The 18,511-nt window shown below is 58.1% G+C and overlaps 1 protein-coding gene across 2 annotated transcripts; it reads left to right on the forward strand.

Annotated features, from left to right (window-relative positions):
* Positions 1–1,794: 1,794 nt before the first annotated feature.
* On the forward strand, positions 1,795–17,467 carry ANXA6 (annexin A6). Of its 2 annotated transcripts, XM_039559755.1 has the most exons (26): positions 1,795–1,898; positions 4,193–4,253; positions 6,895–6,979; positions 7,246–7,340; positions 7,493–7,606; positions 7,689–7,779; positions 7,894–7,973; positions 8,050–8,106; positions 8,258–8,351; positions 8,434–8,529; positions 8,643–8,701; positions 8,978–9,100; positions 9,301–9,359; positions 9,788–9,863; positions 10,789–10,870; positions 11,090–11,184; positions 11,584–11,697; positions 12,193–12,283; positions 12,721–12,800; positions 12,996–13,049; positions 14,353–14,370; positions 15,199–15,295; positions 15,555–15,650; positions 15,898–15,956; positions 16,681–16,803; positions 17,107–17,467. In XM_039559755.1, the coding sequence occupies exons 2-26, from the start codon at positions 4,236–4,238 to the stop codon at positions 17,164–17,166; spliced, it is 2,016 nt and encodes a 671-aa protein (XP_039415689.1). In that variant the 5' UTR covers positions 1,795–1,898; positions 4,193–4,235; the 3' UTR covers positions 17,167–17,467. The 2 variants fall into 2 exon arrangements, with proteins under 2 accessions (XP_039415689.1, XP_039415690.1); XM_039559756.1 differs by lacking the exon at positions 14,353–14,370.
* The last annotated feature ends 1,044 nt before the right edge of the window (positions 17,468–18,511 follow it).

The raw sequence follows: 18,511 nt of genomic DNA on the forward strand, positions 1-18,511 counted from the left end.
TTTGGGCATTCTTGGGCTGCAGCACACAGGGCTGAGCAGCAGAGTGCAAGCAGGGGCTGGGCTTAGTCCAGGGCACAGGGCTGTGTGGGTGGGGGTCCCAGGTAGGCTGCTTGGGGCCACTAAGGCACATGAGTGTCCTTGGACACCAGCATGGCTGTTCTGCAGGGCTGCTCCTGGCAAGGAGAGGCCATGATGGGGTGACCTGGTTGGTCACCAGCATGCTGGGAGAAGAGGACCAAGTCTGGGCTCTGAGGAGAGGCTGGAAGATGGTGTTTTGGGGTGAAGACCTAATTTTGGTTTTATTGTAGATAGCACTCAGTCTGAGTCTGCTTACAGTACTTGGTAACAAAAACCTCTCAGGCTGGGGCTCAGCCCATCCTCTGGCTTTCAGCTTGCAAGGAACAGAGGAAGGGAGCAGGAGCCATGCAGGAGCAAAGCAAGGAAGGATCCAGAGCATCTAAAGCATAGATGTACACTCTAACCACAAGGCTGCCTTGTCCTGGCTCTATGGGGCAGCCCCATATCTAGAGCACCCTGTGAGCTGCTGGGCACTGTGAGCACCTCTGGGGCAGGGGGGCTCAGCACACCATGGCACAGCCAGGGGCACCAGGAGGAGAGCAGGGCTGTTGTCCCACACTGCAGCACAGGGTGAACAAAGCCCTGCTTGTCACCCACGCCATCTCACATGAGCGAGGTCTCCAGATACCAACGCTAGCCCAAGGGAACATTGCCCTGAGGGAAAAACAGGGCAGGAAGGAGCAGCCAGTGCTAGCTGGCCGTGAAGGTCTCACCCTCCCAGGCTGCCTCCAGGGGAACACAGCCCTATGGCTGCATGCCAGCCATCGGGTATGTCACACCCAGCCTGGGGTCCGTGCTGCCCAGGACCGGCAGGGCTGAGCAGCTCAGCTGCCTTGCAGCCCCAGAGAGATGCTCAAGCCAGTGAGTACCACCAGGGCTGGGATGCCTGAAAGGTTACACACCAGCAGCCTTCAGCATCTCCAGGGGTCCCTTGAGTTTATCTGCTCTTGCTGCTGTCAGACTGGGCCTCCAGCCCTGCTGTGGCTTCTGTGCTGGCTGGGCAAAGGGTGGTGGCAAAGAAGGAGCCGGGTTAACGTGGGTGAGGCAGGGAAGGAACGGCCTCGGGGCACTGCAGGCAATGGCACAGCCTGCCAGGAGCATCCTGGAGAGACTCAGCCTGCACCTCATCCCTGTGTCTGCAGCACGGGAAGAGATGGTTGGGGGGAAAACCAGCTCATGGTGCCAGCTCGGGTCGTGCCGCAGGGGTGCTCACTGCAGAGCCTTGGTCAGCACCTCCCTCCTTAAGCAGGTCCTGGGGGCCAATGTCCGGCCATTCTTCCATCCTCTGGCTCCTGCAGAGAGCCAGGGACGGACATTTCCCAGCCATGAGCAGGGAAGGGTTGATTCGGTGCAGGAGGACGTGGCAGGCGGCAGGACCAGGAGGCCGTGGGGCACCCTGCGCCTGGTGTTCACCAGGAAACCACAGCTGGGGGTCAGCAGGGGTGAGTGACATTTCCGTAGCTGAAATGCAATCACCGGTATTGCCTGGTGGTGTGCGTGTCACCGCCGCTGGCACAGTGCCCCTGCTCACACCAGTGGGGCTGTTGTGCCAGGCGACCCCCTTCTCCACAGCCGGGCAGGGGCAGGGTGATGCTGCGGGGGACACTGGGCGCCGCTGCACCGCGGGCACCCGGCGGACGCCTGGCACGGGCACCGGGGGTGGGATGTGGCCCTGGCCATGGCAGGCGGGGACTCGGGGGCGGTGACGTCTCGCCGTCAGAAACAGCTGCACGCCAAGGACGAGCGCTCGGCCATAAGAGCACCCCGAGCGCGGCGGCGGCGGCGGCTCCTGCGAGCGCACCCAGAGGCTCCGCGCTGCGGTCAGTGCGCGCTGCGGGGCTGCGGGAGACGGGCGGGGGCCGGGCACTTCTTTCCGCAATGGCCTGGGGGGAGGAAAGTTGTGGAAAGCCTTGGCTGGGGGGTGAGCTGTGCAAGCGGAGGCTCTCTCCAAGGGGTGGCTGCGGGGGGAATCCCTGGGGTTTTTTCTTTTTAGGAAAAATCTTTCCCTTTTGACAAGCCCCCGGTGGGTGCTTTCTGAGGTGGGCGCTGGCGGGGCTGCGGGCCCCGCTGGGTGTGTCCCGGCCGGGATGCGCCTTAGTCCGTGCTTCGGTGCGGCTGCGGAAACACCCATCCCTCCTTCCAGCTGGGATCCAAGCTGAGGATCCCCCCTGGTTTGGTGCCCGCCAGGTTTGCACAGGTAAACGCAACCCACAGCAGCCCAGAGGCTCGGAGCTCTTGAAGGCCCGGGAGGCTTTTTGGCAGTGGGGTGGGGCAGGGCACTTTGGGGACGTCCCCTAGCCCCACCAGGAGGATGGGTGCCGCTATTTGTTTAACCCGGGGAAGCTCCCTTTGCTTCAGGACAACGTGTGGCGGGGCAGTGGGTGCTGTGGCCTCCGTGCTGGGGGAGCCCCGCAAGGCAGTCGAGCTCCTGGGGTGCAGCCCCTGAGCTCAGACCTGGGGGGAGGCTTTGGAGAGGCTGGAGGGGTGCACTGCTGGCGAAACAGAGGCTTCCACAAAGGCTGTGCACATCATTTAGGATTTCTCATGGGACCCCCATAAGCCACGTTTCTCCAGTGTGGGGTGGGGGGCAGGTGTAGCCCCACGCTGGGGCACTGCTGCCCATGGATGTGGTGTGTTTGTCTGGGGATTTTCCCGGGGCTGTTCCCCCGGCCTCTGCAGAGCTGTCAGCAGCAGGGGGGGACAGGGATGGGGCACTACAAGGACAGGTCGGGGACTGGGTGTGGTTGGCGATTCTCCACCACTGCCGAGATGAGTTGGGTGGTCTCAGCCCTGCTGCCACATGCATGGAGTGAGGGAGAAGGGCTGTGCCCTGCTTGGATTTCCCCACTCCCAGGAGGGTGCACAGCTTCGGGTACGGGCTCCCAAGTGGCATTAACAGGCTGCATGTGCCGGGGGTGGGATCCCTTGGCACCCACCCAATGCCCGGCTGCAGTGCGGCCCCACTGCTTGTGGGGCGTGTGGGGGCTGTCCCACAGCCAGGAGCCGTGTGAAGGGGGGGAGGCTCACAGCCTCCCCAGCTGAAGAGGGAAAGGGAGGTGAAGGCAGCTCTGCTTTTCTGCAGAACTTTCTCCCCTCAACCAGAGTGCCTGCGGGTGCTAAAAGCTTCCTGTACCCAAGCAGGGGGACCCAGCTGCACTGATGGCTGCAGGGCTGGGTCTCCCTTTGCCTGGGTGCTCCTGCAGGGATGTGCAGCCAAGCCAGGGAAGTTCATGTGATTTCTCCTGCTCGCTCCATGGCATGAAACCGAACTCCCCTGGGGTCAGAAATCCCCCAGGGTGGCCCTGCTCGGCTTTGAATTTTTCTGCAACGTGTCTCAGAGGGAGGGTGAACAAGTCAGGCGGGGCTGGGCCTCATGGCTGGCCTCAGCTGACGCTCAGCGGTTCATTCATGGCTGGGCTCCATTTTCCAGCTGTTTTTCTCCCTCTACCAGCTCCTCAGAGCAAATGGCGCTGTTGGGGGACTTCCTCTGAGAGGGTGGGGAGAGCCTACACCGCAATGGGTTGCAGTTATAAATGGTGCTGGTGTTAGAAAACAACCTGCGAGTTACCCTGGAAACCCAGCTGTGTTTGCTGGTCTCCAAGGATGTGTGGGGCTGATGGTGGCCTTGATCGCTGTACAGAAACTCAGATAAAAGCTGCTGGGATCCTGTGGGGGCTGCCCAGTGCCATGTGACAAGGGAATGTCCCCAGCAGCTGCTAAAGCTGGGATGGCCCCAGGGCTTGGGGGCTGCAGGGGAGAAGAAGGCACATTGCAGGGTGCAGCGAGAAGGCCCAGCCCTGCGGAGGATGCTCGGCCCGTTTCCACATATTCAGCACATTTTTCCCTGTGGTTTCTCTTGGTACTGGCAGGAAGCTGTTCAGGGCCCATCTGCACTGCCCCTGGCCTGTGGGGTGCCCTCAGTGCCAGATACCAAAGGCTCGGTGACTACAGGGTGACCAGCAAAGCCCCTCTCCCCAGTCCATCCTGCAGCACCTGGATTTCCCTCCCATGGGCACCACACCCACACCCCAGGAGGGAGCAAACCTTCCCTTAACTAACACAACCTACAGAGAGGGGCTTTGGTTCATGTTGACCTCTCTGTTCCCTTCCACAGCTCCTCCTTGCCCTCGCTCCAGTGATTTCCAGCTTGGGAAGCCATGGCACCCAAAGGAAAGGTAAGGGTGACCTCCACACGGCAGGGATGGGTCCTGGGGTGCCGCAGGGCAGACCCCAGAGCTGGGGCACTATCTCCAGCAGCAGCAAGGACGGTGGTGACGTGCATGGACACCATGCTGCCCAGAGCCTGTTTACATTCCTGCCTCTCCAGCTAGTGCTGTCTGGATGTGGTGCAGATGGGGGAAGTGCTGGGCTGGGGAGCAGGGACAGCAAGGAGCAAAAATCCTTTTGGGACCACAGTGGGATGGGGAAGAGAAGCAGGGCCGTGGGAAGGGGAGGAGAAGAGATGTTGCACTGGGGATTTGGACTTTTGATGGAGAAAAATCCCGCCTGAGCATGCTGCAAGGCGTGCAGCCCTGTTTGGGCCTCTCCCCTCTCCCAAGCCTGGATTACTTCCCACTCCAAACTGGGGCTGGTGCAATGTGGCAGCTGGGTGAGCAGGTGCTCCCCTGCAGCCAGGAAAACGTCTCAGTGTGGGTGGAAAACCCTGCCTCGGTGGGCAGCTGTGGCTGGCTCAGCACAGCCTGCCTGCTGGCAGGGGTGGAGTCCCAGCCCAGAGCCTCCCTTCTCCACTGCCGGGGCCGGGCTCTGCTTTCCATTCCCTGGAGAAATCAAGCAATTATTTCCTCCAGCCTTTTTACCCAAAGCTTCCTGCCCAGCTGAGGCAGTGGTTGCTCTAGGTGGGGAAACTGAGGCACAGTGCAGGCAAACATTTCCCTGTGGTGGTCCCGGACCCCAAGCAGCCACAGAGTGGGAGAGAGTGAAGCCACGCTGGGAATTTTGCTTCCACCCTCCTGGCCCCAGTGTGGCTTATTTTTAGCCGGGAGGTCCTGGACAGGCCGGGATGACTCAGAGGCTGGAGGAGGGGCGTCAGGAGGCCCCTGGCAGCTGAAACAGGATGGAGAGTGGGATGGGGTATGAGGAGTATGCAGTGGGCAGGATGCTGTTTCCATCCTAACTGATGTTCCCGCACTTCCCTGGGGCTCATTCCCACAGAGAATGCAGGGAGTGTGGGGTGATACACAGCTCTGAGCTCCTGCCTCAGTTTCCCTTGCCCCAGCAAGGCAGGCAGCTCATGCTTCAATGGCCCAGCAGGCAGAAACACAGCCCTGCTCCTCCTCTCCATTTAACCACGGCCAACATCTTGACTCCCCAATACCCTCCAGCCACCCTTGTTCACTCCTGCTGCCTCCAGGCACCTCCTTTGCCTTGCAATTTATTTCCATCTCTGCAAGGCATGTGTGTGGCAGCAGCTTGTGCCAAGCCAGGAGGGTCTGGGAGCTGCTGGGAAGCGGGGCTAAATCCAGCTCTCCCGATGCATCACCTGCAATACGATCTGTCCTGTGCCCGCCTGGTTCCCTGGAAGGGCAGCATCTCCTCGTGGTCCCTGCCACATGGGACACCAATGCCAGCAGCTCCTCCCAAGAGGGCGTGTGGGATGTGCCCAGTTTCTCTCTGGAAAATAGGAGAGAGGGTGGTTTGTTTCTGAAGGTGCTGGGTGGGATGTGCAGCAGAGCTGTTGTGCTGAGGCACTGGATGGGACCCAGGGGAGCGGTGGGTGTGGAGCTGCCCTGAGTCCATCTCCTTGGGCACATTCCTGGAGGCACTTCCTGGGTCAGGGACATTGATGCCCATCTTCTCCGAGGATATGCTGGCTTTAGATGTCCATGCTGGCAGCAGGCCTGGGCCTCTGCACAGCTCCTGAGGATCTTAAAGAAGCCGTGCAGCAGATCCTGAGTAGATGAGCCCAGGGAGGTGCACACACCCGGCTGGCACGTGGTACAAGCAGAGCCAAGGGAGGATTCTCAGTTTCCCAGGGTGCTGACACAGCTGACAGCCCCAGCTCAGCTCCCAGCCCTCCTGTTTCTCAGCAAGACCACTAAGGAAATGCTGCTGCTCAGTTCTTCCCACTCTGTGCCTCTGGTGGGGACGTATCCCAGTTCCTTATGGGGGACCAGGATGGTTTCACATCTGCTTCCACCCAGGGTGGTGCTGATCTCATTTAGAGTCTGGTTCCAGGCTCCCCTGGGGTGAATTCCCCTGGGCAAAACTGGCCTGGGGAGGGGGATCTTGGTCCCTCCTTTTTCCTGAGGTCTCTGGAGGTGTCATTCCTGGCTCCCTGTTGTGCAGCCTGGAAGTGGCAGAAGAGCAGATAGAAGTGGATCATGCCAACCCCCAGGATTTCTCAGGCTCTCAGGAAAGTCCTTCCCAATATCCAGGGTCTCTGCTCCAACCCTTGGATCGGCCTGGGCCCCATGGGAGTGCATGCTGGGGCAGGACAAACTGTTGGAAGCTGTGGTGCTTCTCAGTGTTTTCCACTTAGCAGCCCATGATGACTCTGTGTCTGTAAATTTGTCTTCTTGCTTGGAGGCCATGCTGAGCCTGGGCATCCTCAGCATCCGGAGTGGTTCCTTGCTTGCAACAGGCACTGGAAAATTAATTCCCTCTGTAGGAAGGGAGAGCAAACAGGAAAGGAAACAACTGCAGAGGAGAACAACTGTTTATGTTTGAGGCTGAGCTTTGCCTTGGCCAGCCTTAGCCAAAACGGATCTCACCTCAATCCTGCTCAGCTTCAACTTCTTCCCCCAAGCCACTGGGGCTGCTCCTTCCCCTTGTACCTTCTCCCCTCCTTTCCTGTAGGTCTACAGGGGCTCAGTGAAGGATTTCCAGGGCTTTGATGCCAACCAGGATGCAGAGGCCTTGTACAATGCCATGAAGGGATTTGGTAAGGACGCTCCTCCAGACGGGCCCTTGATGTGCCCTGTTCCTTCGGTTAACCCTTGCATGGCTGGGTGTCCTGCATCCCTTCCCCTCTCAGATGACTCACTGCTTTAGCAGTGTGCTAAAGCTCTCTTGGTTTGCTTTCCTCCCTGGACCCAGCTTGGCTCTGCCTGTCCTCCCAGCCCCAACTGCAAAGCAGCTTTGGGCACAGCAGGGTGGCTGTGGTGAGCCCAGCCACAGGCTATCCATGACTCCTGGCTGTCCCCACAGGCAGTGACAAGGAGGCCATCCTTGACCTCATCACATCCAGAAGCAACAAGCAGCGGGTGGAGATCTGCCAAGCCTACAAGTCCCTCTATGGGAAGGTAAAGCCAGGAACACTCCCTGGTCCGTGCCCCCACTGCAGACACAAGTGGCCGTGGCTGCCACCACCCAGCAGGGACCCACTGCTCCCTGGACCCACTCGGAGGTGCTGTGGAGCAAAGGGTCCCCCAGCCCCTTTCTCCCCCTCCACCAGGACCTCATTGCAGACCTGAAGTACGAGCTGACAGGGAAGTTTGAGCGGCTGATCGTGAGCCTGATGCGGCCCCCAGCCTATAGTGATGCCAAAGAGATCAAAGATGCCATCTCGGTAAGGGGTGGGCACCCCCCAGGGTCCTCTGAGGACACCCCAGCCAGCTCCACTGCTCATGGGGCTGTGTCTCTGCCCACAGGGTGTCGGCACGGATGAGAAGTGCCTCATCGAGATCCTCGCCTCCCGCACCAACCAGGAGATCCATGACCTGGTGGCTGCCTACAAAGATGGTGAGGGCTGGGGAAGGGCAGGGGCTGCCCTGTGCCCTCTTGAGCCATGAGAAGGGCAGAGGTGAAGGGATCCAGCTCTCCAAGCCTGACCTCTTCCCTTCCTTTTTCCACCAGCCTATGAGAGAGACCTGGAAGCTGACATTGTTGGAGACACGTCAGGCCACTTCAAGAAGATGCTCGTTGTTTTGCTTCAGGTATGTCCATCTGTCCAGCATCTGTAGGTGATGGGTGCCTGTGCCCTACAGGGCTGAGCCTGTCTCTCTCCCACAGGGTGCCAGAGAAGAGGATGATGTCGTGAGCGAGGACCTGGTGGAGCAGGATGCAAAGGTGAGGCTTGGCAGGTCACTGTGACAGGTGGTATCTGGGCAGGGATGGGGCTGGTGGCACTGGGACAATCTGGATTTAGGACTGCAAAAGGTGGGTGGGTGCCAAGGGCAGCACCTTGAGTCAGGCTGTGCCACTTTCGCCATCCCACAAGGACCTGCTGGAAGCTGGAGAGCTGAAATGGGGCACAGACGAGGCCCAGTTCATCTACATCCTTGGCCGGAGGAGCAGGCAGCATCTCCGCCTGGGTGAGCATCACCTGCGAGTTCAGGGTGGGCTTGAAGGTATCTTGGCAGCTTCTCCAGGCATCTCCTTGCTCTCGTCCCACAGTTTTTGATGAATATCTGAAGATTGCTGGGAAGCCAATTGAGAGGAGCATCCGGGGAGAGCTCTCTGGTGACTTCGAGAAGCTGATGTTGGCCGTGGGTAAGCCAGCCCCGCACGGGGATCCTGCAAAAACACTCCACTGCTCCTTGGGGGTACTGGGGGCACTGGTGAAGCTGGGTGCTGGCATCCCTCACACCTCAATCTCCCTGCAGTGAAATGCATCAGAAGCACAGCAGAGTATTTTGCTGAAAGGCTCTACAAGGCCATGAAGGTGAGTGAATTTCCCCTTCTCCACAGGGCCCCCCCAGCACTGCAGGGAGCTGGCCAGAGGAGGGGTCCCTTGCCACGGGGTGCTACTGGAGAGCAGGGTGACACAGGTCCATGAAGGCAGGACTTACATGGCCTGGGGTCTCTGCCCTTCCCTGCAAAGGAGTTATTCCTTCAGACCCAGGGCTGGGTAGAAATCAGATAGAGGGTCCCACATGTGGTGGGCTGAGCAGGGTTGCTTGGCCATCCCAGGCTTGATGTGGGGGTTGCTGCATTGCAGGGTCTGGGCACGAGAGACAACACGCTGATCCGCATCATGGTGTCCCGCAGCGAGATCGACATGCTGGACATCCGGGAGGTGTTCAGGACCAAGTATGAGAAATCTCTCTACAACATGATAAAGGTGAGTGCTGTGGGTCCCTGCTCACCCTCCAGGAGCTGCTGGTACTGCCTCCCTCATGATGCCAGCGCCCCTGGGAGGGCTCTGCTGGGTGTCCATCTCTGAGGACAAGGTTCAGGAAGAACCCTCTCCGTGAGCCCATCCCATGGCACTACCTTGACTCTACCTACTGCATGGTTCTCTCTCTCCATCTGCCTTTCCAGGAGGACACCTCTGGGGAGTACAAGAAGGCTCTGCTGAAGCTGTGCGGAGGGGATGATGAGTAAGACCACCTGCCACCCCCCTGTGTCCCTCTTCATCCCCTTGGTGCTGGGTACAACCTCTGGGTCAGAGCCCGGTGCAGCACCTGGACCAGCAGCACCCACAGTGACAGTGGTTCAGTACAGGGGGCCCTGTGGCCCCTCTGCATGGCCAGCCATGATGTCATGGTCCCTTCTTGGCACATGGGAGCCCTGCAGGGCAGGGCCAAACCCCTGGAGGGAGGATGCTCTGGTAGGGGAGGCTGGGATTCACCACACATTTTCTCCCATTCCCACCCATCCAGCCCCACAGCAAGCACCTGGCTCCTGCCCCTGTGCCCAGTGGATACAAAACACTCCTCATGGAGGGGCAAGATGGGGTGAGGGGGACTGTTGGCAGGTGCAGGGCCCCCATGGCTCACTGTCCCCTGTCCTTGCCCTCCCGTTGCAGTGCTGCAGGTGAGTTCTTCCCCGAGGCGGCGCAGGTGGCCTATCGGATGTGGGAGCTTAGTGCGGTCAAAGTAGAGGTCAGCACCCCTAGCCCCCTGTACCCCCTCTGTGCTGCCTGCCAGCTTGGGACCCCTGGCTGCTCCTCTCTGCCACGGGGCACGGCCAGCCCCACGCCTCTGCTCTGCCTCTCACTGCCCGGCTTCTCTCGATGCCATTCTCTGGTTTTGGGGTACGAGGTTGGCAGGACGAAACCCTGGCGGGGCTGGCCGCCCCCTGTGGGCTCCACTAACCCCTCCTCTCTCTGAGGCCTTCCTCCCTTGGGGCAGTGGGTCCTGCATGTCTGTGCAATGCATCACGTGCAGCCCTGGCTCCAGTGCCCGCCAAAGAACTCCTGCTCCCTGGGGTAGCCCAGAGCTGGCCGGGGCATGGCGGCACTATGGAGAGCGGCACCCTGCATGCAGCTGGAGCTCCCAAAAAAGGGTGCTTTGGGATGTGCAGAAAAGATACCCTGGGAAAAGATACCCTGCAGAAAAGAACACTGTGAGGATGGAGATGTAAGGACACTGGAGGGTAGAACTGCAGGGCTGGAGTGGGCACCCTTTCAGCGACTCCTGTCTCTGAGTGACGTGGTCAGCCCAGGCTGAGATGTCCCAGTGCTAGGGCAGGCAGGTGTAACACTGGCCAGGACACCGAGACTCCAGGGCTGTCGCCGTCTTCTTCCTGCTCTCTGCTGGTCTGGCTATGGTTTGCCCCTTAAAGGAAGGGGTGACAGTGGCGAGGAGATCCTCACTGATCCCCAGGTGCTTGCACTAACACAGAACCTGCTTTGGCCTCAGCTTGCTGGGTGGCACCTTCCTTCCTTCTCTCCATCCCTCCTTCTCTCCATCTCTCCTTTTCTCTCTCCCTCCCTCTCTCACTCCCTCCCTCCATCCCTCCATCCCTTCATCCATTCCTCCCTCCCTCCCATCTTGGGGATGAACCTAAACCCGTCTGCATCCACAGCTGCGAGGAACTGTGCAGCCTGCAGGAGACTTCAATGATGATGGGGACGCGCAGGTGCTGAGGAAGGCAATGAAGGGCCTGGGTAAGTGGGGACCATGAGTTTAGGCCCTTCCTGCTTCTCCTCAACAGCTCCTGGGGCAGAAAATTCTCCATGGCCCCCACAGGGCTCCATGGAAACCCCAGGAGGAATAAAGAGCTGAAGCTGTGGGAGCTCTCCCTTCCCCACCCGTTTGTGGGGGTGGCAATGTGCCCATGATCAGGGGTGACATGGTGACACAGTGTGGCTCTGCTGTCATTGCAGGAACGGACGAGGGGGCCATCATTGAGGTGGTGACCAAGAGGAGCAACGCCCAGAGGCAACAGATCCTGAAGGCTTACAAGGCTCATTATGGCAGGGTACTGCAGCCTTCATCCTACCCTGCTTCCTCCTTCTGCTCCCTCCCACATAGAGATCAGCCCCTCACTGAAAGGAATCCTGCCCAGGCAGCAGTGGGCAGCTGGGGCACACCCACATGCCCTGCCCCAAGAGAAAGAGTTGTCACAGCAGCCTCCCACTCTGGTGCCCCACCAGCCCGAGCAAGGGTGTCTCTTCCCCTTGGCTTGCCCCATCCTCAGTTCCACACAGAGGACTCCAGAGCCAGGATCTCCCCAAAGCCACTCGAATATGGGACTTTAAACTGCCCCAAGGGTTTTCACAGATGTCTCCAACCCCCCTGCTCTCTTTCCCTTTTTTCTCTCTCATGTTGCCTCCACTGCAGAAGCAGCTGGGGACTGAACCCTCAAACGCTTTTGCAGGACCTGATGGCTGACCTGAAATCCGAGCTGTCGGGCAGCTTGGCCAAGCTGATCCTTGGGCTGATGCTGACGCCGGCGCAGTACGATGCCAAGCAGCTGAGGAAGGCCGTGGAGGTAATTGCCACACTGCTGGTATCAGTGCCAGCATGGGAGGAAAAAGTGGTTTTCGCTGTGGCTGTACCCACACTGCTGGTGTCCTGGGGCTGTGAGCACCCCCAGCTTCACATGCCCCAGGGTCTCCTACAGAGAAGAAAAGATCAGAAAGCATCAGGACAAAGACCTGGTTTGCACTCAAGACTTGCTGGGAGCCCTATTTGGCCTCTTTGCAGCCCAGCATGCTCAGCCAGCTGGTAGCCACAGGAGAGCCAGGGTAGGGGCAAACCAGTGACATGCACTGCTGTCCACCAGTCACACCAGTTGGGACCCCACTAGCAGCATACTTGGACACTTTCATGTTGGTTCCTACCAGCCCTTGGGGCTGTTTGCTGGATGTAAACTTTTGCCACATGGTTGACCTGGACCCCTCCTTGCCTGGCACTGTGGGGCAGTGCCACCATGTCCCCATCTGGTGTTGGCACCTGCAGCACCCACCATGCCCCTCTCTTCCAGGGGGCCGGCACAGATGAGAACGTCCTCATCGAAATCATGGCCACGCGGAACAACCAGGAGATCAGGGCTATCAACGAGGCTTATCAGGAAGGTATGGCACAGGACAGACAGGGGGAGGACCCAGGTCCTGGGCACAGATCACACTGCACAAGGCCCTGCCAGAGCCCAGGCAAAGTTTTATCTCTGGGCTGGGTCCATGGCTTGGTGCTGTGAAGGTCTATTAGTCCCTCCAGCAGAGCGCTGGTCCTGGCCTCTCTCCATCTCTGACCTGCCCCAGCTCTGCCATCAACGTCTCCTTCCCTGAGAGCTCTTTCACAATGATCCTATTTCCTCCAGAGTACCTGGAGCAAGAGGCTGTGCTCATGCTCAGGGCATTAGAGCTGCTGGGCTGATCCCCTCTTCCCTTGGCCTGAACACAGCAGATGGAGGCATCTGCTTCAGCCATGCTTCCCGTGGGGATCAGGGGCACAACAGGCACTGGTAGGTTGGGAAGCTGAGCTGCAGGGCTCAGCCATCTCTTCTCCACAGCCTACCACAAGAGCCTGGAAGATGACCTGAGCTCTGACACATCGGGGCATTTCAAGAGGATTCTCGTCTCCCTGGCTCTGGTAAGGGCAGCTCTCACTGGGGATTGTCCTCTCCCTGCCACAGGCAGTGCTGGGGGTCTAGAAGGTCAGTGGCTGGAGAAGACAGAGCATCACTGCCTGGCTGGGCAGTGCTGCTGGACTCTGCCACCCCCTCACTTGGGGCTCTCCCAGGAGATGTCCCCTCTCCAGCTCCATGATTTTTGTTTCCAACCACAGGGCAACCGTGATGAAGGACCAGAGAACCTCACACAGGCACACGAAGATGCTAAGGTAAGACCCGTATTGGCAGTGCTCTTATGGGCTTTGCATTAAAAAAAAAAAGAGGATGTTGCATGCCCTGGTCTGGAATTGACATTCTCAGGGAAGCAAATGCTGCTGGGCCAGGTAAACTGCAGGAGGAGATGCCAGGTGAAATGATACCCTTGGAGGTAAAGCTCCCATGCCTGATTGCTGATGCCCTTGGCTCTGCTGCTCCGTGCATGGGGACAGCAGTCCCAGGGAGTTCCCAACCAGTAGGCTGCAGCTTTTCTTGTGCAGAGCTGCCACTCTGGGGTTCAGTAACACACACTAATGCTGAAATTTGGCTCTTGAGCTTCAGACACAGCTTTGGGCTGGTCTGCAGGAGCCATCCACCTTTGTGTGTTGTGCATGGGGCAACCCCTGACACACTGGGGTGCTCCAAACCTCTCCTGAGACACAACTGGAGGGGGATGGCTGAGCAGCCAGAAGCAGTGCAGGGGGTTTGGGGGCCCATTCTCTGGCTCAGCTCCTGGTCCCAGGAGACCTGTGACCCAGGGGTTGTGCTCCCTGACCTCCTGCTCCTCTGGGCCACGTCTTCTCTGTAAGGGGCTGGGAAGATCTGTGCAGGGTCAAACCCGAGCTCTCGCTTCCTGTCCTGTGCCGGCACTGGATGTTCCAACGCAAGGGAGAGCACCACAGCATTCCCAGCAGGGCTGCCGCCAGCAGAGGGAGTGGATGCTGCGCTGCCTGTGTCCCTGTCCGTGCACTGCCTGCTCCCTCCCACACTCTCTGCCTGTACCTCTGCCCATGCCCTGCCTGCTCCCTGCCACACTCTCTGCCTGTGCCTCTGCCCGTGCCCTGCCTGCACCCCTGCTGCATGTGCTGCTGCTCACCTCACCCTGCTGCACAGAGAGAGCCAGGGATGACAAGCACAGGGACAAGCCAGCCAAGTGGCACCTGACCTGGCACCATGCTGTGTTTTGTCAGCAAAGCTGCCCTTCCCCTCATCCCACTGCGCCTGGCAGAGGTGGGCAGGCTGGTGGGAGGCAGCCTAGAGCCAGGCAAGGATGCTCCCTGAGGAGCAACAGACTGTCACCCAAGCTCCAGGGCTGGGGGAACTCACTTTGTTTGGCCAAAGGCCACCCTCCCAACACACTGGTGTAGAGGCCAAACTGGAGGAGGACACAGGTCCTGCTCATGGGGAAGCAGGGGAACTAGGGACAGGTAATTTTAAGGGATTTTGCTAGACTTCCCTTGCTTTGTCAGGGAAGGATAAAGGTTGAGCAGCACCTTCTGACCCTGTTGTCTTCCTGTCTCTCTCTCTCTCCACCAGGTTGTTGCTGAGACCCTGGTGAGTGCCTGCCCTTTCGCTCCTCACCCTTCTGCATGTTTGAGGGGATGCTGAGGTCCTGGGGTGCAGGGCTGGCGCTGGGAATAAGCCAGGCCCCATAAGCCAGGCTCTTCAGAGCACATGGGCTGTGCTCACTTGCTTGGGACTCTGGTGTCCTTGCTTCAGGATGGGGACAAGGGGACAGATGGGACCTGCAATGAGGGCACTTGCCTGCAGTGTGGGGCAGGAGAGGGAGAAAGCCACCTGCCCTGCCCTTGGGGACCAAGCCTGCCTGCTGCCTGCATGCAGGACCCGTGTTCCAGGCAGTGTGGGACTTGGGGCTGGCTTCTCAAAAGTGGGAATTGGGGAAGGGGTGACTTTCTCGTGCAATAGCCTAATGGGTGAGAAGAGCACAGCCTCCCACTGACCCCCGCAGAGGAATAGCAGCCATTTCACCCATGGGCAGCACTGCTGTGGCCCAGGGTGGCTTCTGTGTCTGGCAGCTCTGAATTTCCTCTTCAGGTTGTGTTGGTCACCCCTGAAACATCCTCCACACAGGACAAAAAAAGAGTCTTAACCATGAGCATTGCAGAGCTTTTTCCATAAAAACTGGAAAACATCTTTTCTTAGAGATAGTGTGTGAGTGTGCAGCTTCACATCTGTGCAGAGGAAATGCCTTTCTTAGGGGGAAAAAATCCCCAGCTATTTTCCTGCTCATAAAAGGCCACCCTCTTTGCAAAACGGTTTTAAGTCAAGAGTGGCTGTCCCAGGAAGGGCTGTTTGACATCTGTGTCCCTCTCTGCCATGTCCATGTCTCTGCCTCTCTCTTCACTCTTTGTTCTCTCCCAGAAACTTGCTGATGTCTCCAGCAACGACTCCAGTGACTCCCTGGAGACCCGATTCCTCAGCATCCTCTGCACCCGCAGCTACCCCCACCTCCGCAGAGGTAGGATCACATTTCTCCATCAGCTATAACACAAGTGCTTGGATTTGGGCTGGATGGGAGATGGGGATCCCCCCAAGGCTGAGGTTGAGCCCTCTCTCCCCAGCTGTGGTGGGGATGAGGCAGTAGGAAGAGATGGTATGGCCTGGCATTTGAGGTGGCTTGTTGAAGTCACCAAAGCCCGGTCCAGAAGTCTTTACAGCTGAGGCTCGAGTCTCCTGGGTGCCCAGGGCAGTGACCCTTTCCTCTCCTCCATCCCCAGTGTTCCAGGAGTTCATCAAAATGACCAACCACGACGTGGAGCACGCCATCAAGAAGCGGATGTCGGGAGATGTAAGGGACGCCTTCGTGGCCATCGGTCAGTGCTCCCAGCAGGGCAGGCAGCCCCTTTAGCTGTCACTGCCAAGGCAGCGTGGCAGCAGATTGCTGCTGCCATTGGGCCATGGAGACTCCCAGTGGGGCGTGGGGTTGGGGCACTTACAGAGTCCCTAGAGAGGGCCAGGCCTGCACCCTTGTACCAAGGAGGGCTTGTGGCTGATGCAGTGGTGCCACAGCTCCTTGCTGGGTGCCATGAGCCCACTTCCCCTCCCCTCTGTGTGTTGCAGTCCGGAGTGTGAAGAACAAGCCGGCTTTCTTCGCTGACAAGCTCTACAAGTCCATGAAGGTGCGGACAGACCGTCCTGGGGCTGGGTTATGGGAGAGGGCTGTGCTGGGATTCTTTGGGACTCTCTGCTTTAACCCCCTGACAGGGATGGGTTTTGTCCTCTGGCTGTCCCTGAGGGAGTAGGGAAGGCTGAGCTCAAACCAATAGCTAGGGTTAGCAGATGTGTCTGGCTGGACAGCAAGTCCGGTATATGTCCAAGGAGAGATCATAGGATATTTTGGGTTGGAAGGGACCTTTAAAGGTCATCTAGTCCAATTCCCTGCAATAAGCAGTGAGGGACATCTTCAAGACTGCTTAAGGCCCCATCCAATCTGGCCATGAATGTTTCCAGAGAGGGGGGATCCACCACCCTTCTGGACAAATTGTGCCAGTTTCACCACCCTCATTGTAAAAACTTTCTTCCTTATAACTAGTCTGAATCTTCTCTCTTTTAATTTAAAACCATCACCCCTTGTCCTATCACTAGAGATCCTGCTAAAAAGTTTGTCCCCATCTTTCTAAAGCCCCTTTTACGTATTAAAAAGATCTCTCCGGAGCCATCTCTTCCTCAGGCTAAATAACCCCAGTTCTCTCAGTCTTTCCTCACAGGAGAAGTGTTCCAGCTCTCTGATCATTTTTGTGGCCTTCCTGTGAGCCTGGTCACCAGCTTGGACTGTGCTGGAGATGCCAGGTGCATGTGAGCCCCAGTCCCTGCAGGGCTTTTTATTCAAGCTCCCCCTTGCAGGGTGCTGGCACAGATGAGAGGACCCTTACCCGGATCATGATTTCTCGGAGCGAGATTGACCTGTTCAACATCCGGGGCGAGTTCATAGACCTGTTCGACAAATCTCTGCACCACATGATTGAGGTGAGGGGACAGGGACATCCCTTCCAGGCTCATCACCTTGTCTGGCTGAGTCCTGGCCCTGAGCCCTGAGGGGACCTGAGCCATGAGCAGCTCAAGAGCTGAGCAGCACCTGGGGAGGGGGAACCTGCCCCCAGCAGCCCCAGTGTTGGCTGGTCTGGCTGTAGAGAGGATGTGCTGGCATCTTCCACTGCTGCAGGATACCTGCAGGGGGTCCAGGACGTGGAGCTGTGCCTTCCCTGTGCCCAGCACCTTGAACTGGACTTCCCCAGGACTGGTTCTCTGACATGGCTCTCCCTCTTGCAGAAGGACACCTCTGGCGACTACCGCAAGGCTCTGCTGGCCCTGTGTGGTGGGGAGGACTAGGTGGCAGCTGGGGCCCTTCATGTCTGAGCCAGCACATAGCCACTGCCTTGATGTCACCGCAGCTTCGGGGGCTTCAGGGGACGCTCAGTCCCCTCCAGAGAACAACTCACTTTGCTCTGAAAAGCAGCACCACATTGCAAGCGGGGGAGTCTCGGGGCGGGGAGCAGAGGGGTCTGGGTAGGGAGATTGTCTGTCTTGAAGCAAAATAATTCATACCCAAACATGCCACTAAACCCAAGGAATTTACCCAGATGGAAAAGACAATTTAAAATCTGATAAATAAAAACCTCACTGTTGCTGACCCTGGGGCAAGAGCAGTTGATTTATTGGGGCAGATTTGGGTGGGACGGAGGAGCCTTGGTGTCTCCTTGCTCCCATAGGCAAACTCGGGCAAGAGCCCTGCCCCAGCTCCAGGGAGGGCCCTGAAGACACCACAAAACCTCTCTGAGCAACGCTTCTGCTGAGAAAGGGGCTGAAAACGCATGTGGGGCTGGCAGCAGTGCAGGGACTTCACCAAGAGCTTCACTTCATGCCTCTGAAAATCCCCGGCAGGGTTCATGCTGGTGTGTGGATGATGCTTTCATAAACCAGAGATACAAATCAGACCTGATGGCATCCATCCGTCCTTGCACGCGGTTTCCTGTGCTTTCAAGCTGCTGAAGAAGCAGTCGAAAGGCACATGCCATAGAGGCTACACCCCCAAACACTCAGGAGAAAAGAACTGGAATTTCCAAAAGCGGGAAATTCCAGCACTTTCAATTGTTTCCAAGTCAGAACAAAAAGTGGTGAATACCCAAGTCTTCCTCAGAACAGCTGGGTAAGGAAAGCTTCACCTTCAAAATATCAAAGCAGCGTTAGGAATAATAACACAATATTATTACAACACTTCAAAACCAGCTGAGGTCAAGAAGCAGCAACATGTAGAGACAAACCAGGGAAGCTGAAACAACTCAGCTGGGTGTTATCCCACTAAAAATTCCCTTGATGCCTTCCTGTAAAACATCCCCTTGTAAGAAAATAACCTTTCTTGGGGGGAAAACAGTCTGGCTGAAGCTTTTTCACTCTCCCCATAATCCCCACAGAGGTTTGGGTTTCTCTGTCTTGCCCCTCTGTGTAAGTAGGATTGGGCATCCCTGTCCAAATAGCATCTGGCGGGCTGAACACGCCCCATGCCTGCAGCAGCCTACGGGTCACCTGCTTGCCCAGGAACCTGCTGCAAAGACTGAGCAGCAGCAGAAGTTGTTTTGAACGGAGGATGCAACCCTAATCTTCATCTGCCCATCTCTTCCTGTGGCTCCACACCACAGCTCTGAGCTCTGCAGCAGAGGCTTCTGGAGATGAGGGA

The sequence above is a fragment of the Corvus cornix genome, chromosome 13, assembly GCF_000738735.6.
Source record: "Corvus cornix cornix isolate S_Up_H32 chromosome 13, ASM73873v5, whole genome shotgun sequence".
Taxonomy (NCBI): Eukaryota; Metazoa; Chordata; class Aves; order Passeriformes; family Corvidae; genus Corvus; species Corvus cornix.

Excerpts from the sequence above, each read along its gene's own strand:
- ANXA6 (XM_039559755.1), top strand. Across the intron at positions 8,702-8,977 it reads GGCTCTACAAGGCCATGAAG|GGTCTGGGCACGAGAGACAA; the intron begins GTGAGTGAATTT and ends GCTGCATTGCAG. Across the intron at positions 15,957-16,680 it reads AGCTCTACAAGTCCATGAAG|GGTGCTGGCACAGATGAGAG; the intron begins GTGCGGACAGAC and ends TCCCCCTTGCAG.